The 6,996-nt window shown below is 42.1% G+C and overlaps 1 protein-coding gene across 1 annotated transcript in view; it reads right to left on the bottom strand.

The window, feature by feature from the left end:
* The window catches only part of SEC61A2 (SEC61 translocon subunit alpha 2), a 43,930-nt gene extending 38,956 nt beyond the window's left edge, over positions 1–4,974 (bottom strand). Inside the window, exons 1-4 of the mRNA XM_007935430.2 lie at positions 4,781–4,974; positions 3,189–3,267; positions 1,717–1,791; positions 326–391 (exon numbers count right to left, since the gene is read on the bottom strand). Of these exons, the coding sequence (XP_007933621.2) occupies positions 326–391; positions 1,717–1,791; positions 3,189–3,267; positions 4,781–4,974 (414 nt within the window). The remainder of the gene's footprint in view (positions 1–325; positions 392–1,716; positions 1,792–3,188; positions 3,268–4,780) is intronic.
* Between the last annotated feature and the right edge of the window lie 2,022 nt (positions 4,975–6,996).

Raw genomic sequence — 6,996 nt, forward strand, 5'->3', positions numbered from 1 at the left:
AAAAAAAAACCAAACTCACTGCCATCAAGTCAGATCCAACTTATAGTGACCCCTTCTTGGGTTTCCAAAGTGGTATCACTATGGAAGTAGATTGTCCAACCTTCCTTCCAAGGAGTAGCTGGTAGGTTTGAAACAACCCCCTTCTGGTTAGCAGTCAAATGCTTTAGGCACTATGCCACCAGAGCTCCTCACTATCAAAATCTCAGACTAAAAAGAATAATAATGTTCAATATATTTCCATATATTTATTTTAATGAAAACGAACTTAATTTTAACCAATACCTCAGAACAAATATACAACCATTTACATACTATAATTACATACCTGACAACATACTAAGAAAATGAAGAGAGTTATAGCAGTCCACAGTACTTTCTCTCTAAACTGTATCTGTATAAATAAAAAAAAATCAAGATCAATCAAAACCAAGAAATAGCAAATATAAAGCAAAAGTCATATTAAATCATAACCAAGAGTCTGCTATCATGATATGCTCATATGCTATTATTTATTCTTAAGCTGTCCCTTTCACCCTAGTTAGCAGCAGCTTAAACAAAGAGCAAAACTTCTCCAAAATAATTTTCTTAACATTTCTAAAAATAACATAATTTAAATTCAGGTAGTCCTCACTCATTACAGCATGATGTTAACTGAAACTGGAATATATGCAAAATAAGACCCAGTTTAAATATGTGCCGTGCAAAGCTAGGACTGTCTGCAATACTATTAGATGGATATTTCATAGCACATGAAAAGCTCCAGTTTCTTAGGATGTCTTAAATGTAACTGGAGCAACTATTTTTATAACCTCAAAGTAATAAAGAAGAAATACACTTCTAAATGAAATAGTAAGTTTAACAAAAGCTTTACCTACCGCTATGTCTCTATTCTTGTTAGTTTCTGAGAAATCAAAATTACTGTCAAAAAGGAATGTCAGGGAACTGACCAATTTAGGATTAACAATATTTCTGGAATTTATATACCTGAGCTCCCAAAGTACACAATGATGGAAGAATCATTTGATCCAGTCACAGTATATTCTGAATGCATTCCTGTCACAGTATATTCTGAATGCATTCCTGTGATTTTTCTTTGCATTAACTGGTTCAAGGAATGAGAGATACATGCTTGCACAACCACAATTCATTTAATACAGCTGTACTCATTGAAATCTATCATTTATAGCCCAGTGGATCATATCATTACCAAGTACAATGCACGCTATACTACAGAAATCAAAAAGGATCACTATGGACTATGGGAGCTCTGGTAGCATAGTGGCTAAGGCACTTGACTGCTAACCAGATGGCTGGCGGTTCAAACCCACTAGCCACTCCTCGGAAGGAAGGTTGGGCAATCCTACTTCCGTAGTGATACTGCCTCGGAAACCCAAGGAGGGGTCGCTATGAGTCAGGTCTGACTCGACGGCACATAACAACAACAACAACATGGACTATATCTTAATTAACACACAACACTTGCTTTAGAAATGTTAGAACTTAATAGTAATTTTTGAAACCATGAGATAACCTATCTAAACTTAAACAGGTCTATACTAGTTTTATTCATTTTGTGCCTCTTACAAAAAGGATGAGCAGGAAATATTTTTCCAATTATATCCAAAAACGGGTTAAGGGGAGTAAATGAATCTTGTTTTTTTTTTAGCAGGATACCTCATTTAACAACCTTCTGTATTACTGAAACATTATACTTACTTTCCTTTCAGGTTTCTGAATTTCTGGTAGCACCGCACAGAAAGGCTTAATAACTTCTAAAAATTTGACTGTTAAAAATAAAAAGAATAAATGACTCTCTTACAAACTTTTTTTTAAAAAAGAGAGATGTATATTTTCACAGAATCAAACACAAATGCTCTCCAGCTATTAAGGACTATCAACCTCAAACCCACCCCACCCCCCAATAGTTAATTTTAAGACTCTCCATTTCAAATGAATATGTAAAGGAAGAGAAATAATTCGAGGCAGAAAAGAATCCAAAAGGTTTGAGGGTTAGTCTGTAAAAACAAAGTTAAAACATTTGCTTCCCCATGTTTTTATCCATGTATGTGTGTGTGTATGTGTGTGTAAAGGAATTACTCAAAGAGCATCATCACTAAGTCACAACAAGAGTACATGCCATCTACTATGGCACCTACACTGGCAGGATCGATTGGATGGCAACTGAACTGGACTGGAGCCACAAGACAGTGCATTATAAAATAGGAGATATCAGAGGAATAAAGGAAAATGTCATTCTCCACTGAGGAAAATACAACAGAAAATGGGCTTAAGCTGCTGAAACTACTTAAATAACCAAAAGATGCAAAAATGTTTATATAAGATCATAGAATCATTTTTCAACATATCCAATCTCTACTTCATTTGATTAAGCCATTTTAATTGCTTGGTAATTCTCCCACTTCATAATCTCAAAGTACTTGTTTATGTACAATAATCAGCCCAGAGAACAAGTACATTTCATTAGAAAGTACTGTTTTCCCAGAAAACTCTTACAGCATATAAAAGACAAAAGATAAATCAAGGTTCTGTCAGAACAGGTTAGATAGCTATCTTCTGGCATAACTTAAATCAAATCGTGCCAGAGAACTGGAGGATGAATATGACAATCTCTCAAGTGTCAGTCCTTTGCCAGGAGTCTGTAACATACAGAAACAGAAGCAGCCACAGCTAGCTATTAGATATGATCATCTACCCCTATAGGCACTTCCACAGTTAAAGTTGACTATACTGTCTTTTTATAAAACCAAAAACCAAACCTGTTGCCATCGAGTCAATTCCAACTCATAGTGACCCTACTGGACAGAGGAGAACTTCCCTACAGAGTTTTCAAGGCTGTACTCTTTATGGAAGCTGACTGCCACATCTTTCTCCTACAGAACGGGTGGGGTGGGGGTGGGGTCAAACCTCTGACCTTTTGGTTAGCAGGCCCCTGCTGTGCTTAACCACTGTGGCACCAGGGCTTCTTATGCTTTTATAAAACCTCTCAAAATGATGGCAGTCACTGCTGTTTAACAGAAGAACTCAGCAATCTCATGAGCTATTTGGAAAGTAAATTTGTACCTCTGAATTACGAAAGCATTAATCGCTAGCACAAGATGAGTATTCACATCAGGAAACTTCCCAGACTCCTTTCCCTTCCCACCTCAAATCCAGCCACTCTCTCATACTTCTTGGCATTTGTGATCATCGGTGTTGGCGTACTCCTGTTCAAGCAATGCTTCTGTCTGCCACTTGTCTATTCTTGTGCTGCAGAATTTTACCCATTATACTGTAAATGCAAGGCCAAGGGTCTCCTCTACTTCCTTTTCAAACTTCCCCAAAACGTCCAATAGTTGACCAAGAAGTGGCCTGAATATACAGTTACCCATTCATCCAGCAAACAGCTGAACAGCTAAGTAAATATATATGTTGTGTTTAGTGTTTGAAGAAAGGGCCTCAAAAGATCACCAAATTATAATAAGGTCCTAGTCCTAGATCTAAGGAGCACTTGTGGCGTAGTGCCTAAGGCAATTGACTACAAACCAGAAGGTTAGTAGTTCAAATCCACCAGCCACTCCACTGAAGGAACACTGCGTAATACTTCCGTAAAGATTTACCGCCTCGGAAACCCAAAGGGGTCACTACGAGTCGGAATCCTCTCGATGGCATTGAGTTTGGCTTTGTGTGTGTGTGTGTGTATATATATATATATATATTAAGTCCTAGGGCTTACACAACCTTACACACAGTAGCTTGCCAGAATGACTGAAATGAAAATAAAAACAAAAAAGAAATTCAATCGTTACCCTTTCCCCTAACATGTATTTCATGCATCATTTTTTTTTTTTTTTTTTGTAATGAAATAAGTCAAAGAGCTTTATTCAGCACAACTAGCATGGCAAGAAAGGGTGATAAGTTAATAGAAATATAAGCTTCCCCGATAAGCTCCTGAATAATTAAAAGTGGTCCAGGTTTACCCGTTCCTTAACTCCCCACCCCCAAAACCAATGGCCTCCCTGCGCCATCCTCCGCTCCTCGCCACCTCTACAGCACAAACCCCGGGCCTCCGTGTCACGGTCCCCCAAGTCGGCCCTGCAGGGCCTCCCACCGCTGGAGGTGCCTCAGTGGCGGCCCCTGACCCGCCCCCTGCACAGCGGCCGGAGCGGCCCGCGCATCCCGGGTCCGCAGGCTGGGCAACACCAACCTTTTTATTTGTGGGGACCAGCAGGCTAGGAGAGAACCCACTCCCCTCCCACACGCATACACGCCCACCGGACCCAGTTCCGCCCGCACAACTTACTCCCCATGGCGGCCAGAGGGGAGGGCCGGCGCGTAACAGTGGCCTCAGAGGTCCCCTCTTTCGGTCCTGCAGCTTGGGCCTGGGCGCCGGCTCCCAACGCGCTCAGGCCGGCCCCTCACAGGCTCCGCCCAGCGTCACGTGACCCACGCGGCTGCCCAGTCTTGGCCCGCCCCCAAACCTGGGCTTTGCAGCGCCTCGACCGACGTCCTTTCCATTGCCATGGTCACCGCCGGCGCTGCAGCGAGGGCGGGCCCAGGGGGCCGTCTCGCCACGCCTCCTCTGTGCCTTAGAACTGCCTGCCCAGGCCTTGAAGTTGTGTGGGTGCGGGTTGAAGGGTGTTTCAGTGGGCCTGGGGAGTTTGGAACGTGGGAAGGTCTTCGTCCTCTAAGAAGCCTTGGTGGCCCAGGCTTTTCATTTCTTGAGGCACATTTCAAAGCTCGGTATCAAGAAATGGCCGTTTCCTCTATCGCCATGTCCTACCCGGGGGGCGCCCCAAGAGGGGAGGCCGCGATCCCGGCGCGGCCAGGCGGGGGCGGCTCAGGATCCAGAGTTAATGCGACGGCCGCAGTGGCGCCCCCCGGCCGTTGGAGGAGCGCGGAGGCCATAGCATCTTCTCTTAGATTGGAGGCTGAGCCGCCCTGAGAACCAGCGTGACCGTACCGACCTTTTTCCATCTTGTAACCTTTTCGAGTTTTTTGTTGTTTTCTTAAAATTATGACACATTGTCTACAGTTAACATATTAACGTTCCCCCATCTACTAATGCTAGTTCATCTTCTCCAACATACAGAAATCGGGATTTTATGCCTCCTTCGCTTTAAGAGTTTCCTTAAGCCACTGTTTTCTGTCTCTAGCCAATATTGCCATGTACACTAGTCTTTGTTTATCCCCTCTTGGACAGGATGGTGTAAGGGAAGGCACAGACTTATAAAACGAATAGCCCTACATTTTAATTCCTCCACTACTGCTTAATAATTGTGTGGCTTTGAGCAATTAACCTTTCTGAAGGTATTACACAGGTCCCAGATACGGTGGGGGAAAATGTGGAACAAAATTGAAAATCATAACAAAAAAAAAAAAAAAAAGCCAGGCTTACTGGTGGAACCCCTGAGACTATAGCCCTTAGTCACCTTTTAAGCTAGGAATTGAACTTAACCCCCGTAGCTCAACTGTCAGCCAAAAATTGTAGGCCTATGAGGTGAATAATAACATCAGGAGGGTATGCACTCATTAGAACAATCAAGCATATGAGATCAAGAGGACTGAATTTGCCGAGGGATAGAGCTAGGAAAATGAAGGGGATGGGAAGGAAGGTGAAAAGGAAGGGGTGGTTGCATGGAGGAAGTGAGAAGAATGCTGTTACAGTGTGGGCATTGCAGTAAATGTCACAAAAGAGAATGTATGGATTGCTGAATGGAAAATTAATTTGATCTGTAAACTTTTACCCAATCACAATTAGAAAAAAAAAAAAAAATTAACCTTTCTGAGGTATAAGTGAAATAACATGGGTGTGGAAAAAAGCTAAGAAATTGATATATATAGACCCACAAACTTCATACTCACATGGCTAAACCCTTGCAATCTAATTTCTAATGTTTACTACAACATATTTCAAAGGTAACTAATTACCTATAATTGTCAAATCCAATGATCTAATGCTTTGATCTTTGTCCAAAAAGGGAGCAAAATATGCATACAAAAAATCTAGGGGATTAAAAGAAAAAAAAAAAAAAATCTAGGAGAGGGACAATTTAGGCCGGGTTTGCATCAGTCCCCATTCCACTTGGAGTTCGCTGGCATAGTTCCAAGGCTGTGGCAGAGGGCAGCTTGACTCATTTGAAGGCTGACTCACACATATCTGGTATTTGATGCTGGCTGTCAGTTAAGACCTTACCTGAAGCCGTCTGCTTTAACATCTCCAGGTATCTTCTTCATGTGGTCTGAGGCTTCCTTACAACAAAGTAGCTGGGTGCCAAAAGATGTCCTTGGAAGTGACCCAACATCATTTTATTGCCTAATCTTCCTTCCAAAGAGTGGTGGGTGGGTTGAACCACCAGTCTTCTGGTTAGCAGTCAAATGCCTTAGGCACTACGCTACCAGAGCTCCTACAAACCCACTGCCATCAAGTCATTTCCAACTCATAGCAAACCTATTAAAGAGCAAAAAACAAAACAAAACAAAAGAACTCACAGCCATGGAGCAGATCCAACCCTTTGGGTTTCTGAGGCAGTAAATCTTTACAGAAGTAGATTGCCCCATCCTCCTTCCATGGAGCAGCTGGTGGGTTTGAACCACCAACTTTCTGGTTAGCAGTCAACTGCCTCAGGTACCAAGCCACCAGAGCTCCTTATACGACAGAGTAAAACTCCATAGGGTTTCCAAGGCTGTAAATCTTTATGGAAGCTGACTGCCACATCTTTCTCCCAAGGAGCAAGCAGCTGGTGGGTTTGAACCTTTGACCTTTTGGTTAGCAGCCAAGTGCTTTAAACACTTTACCACCATGGCTCCTATTTATGGAATGGTGTGTTATAAATATTGAGGATTTAAACATTTTGTGCAAATTCCCCCCAAGTAAGGTAATTTCAACTTGGACCACATGAGAAGATAAAGATGGAAACTCAATGTCCAAGTACATCCAAGGGACATGTATATGGAAGCTTTTGGAATCTCAACACCCAAAAGTCTTAATTCTTGATT

The sequence above is a fragment of the Orycteropus afer genome, unplaced genomic scaffold (genome assembly GCF_000298275.1).
Source record: "Orycteropus afer afer isolate SDZICR_OR568_19922 unplaced genomic scaffold, OryAfe1.0 scaffold00028, whole genome shotgun sequence".
In the NCBI taxonomy this organism is placed as follows: domain Eukaryota; kingdom Metazoa; phylum Chordata; class Mammalia; order Tubulidentata; family Orycteropodidae; genus Orycteropus; species Orycteropus afer.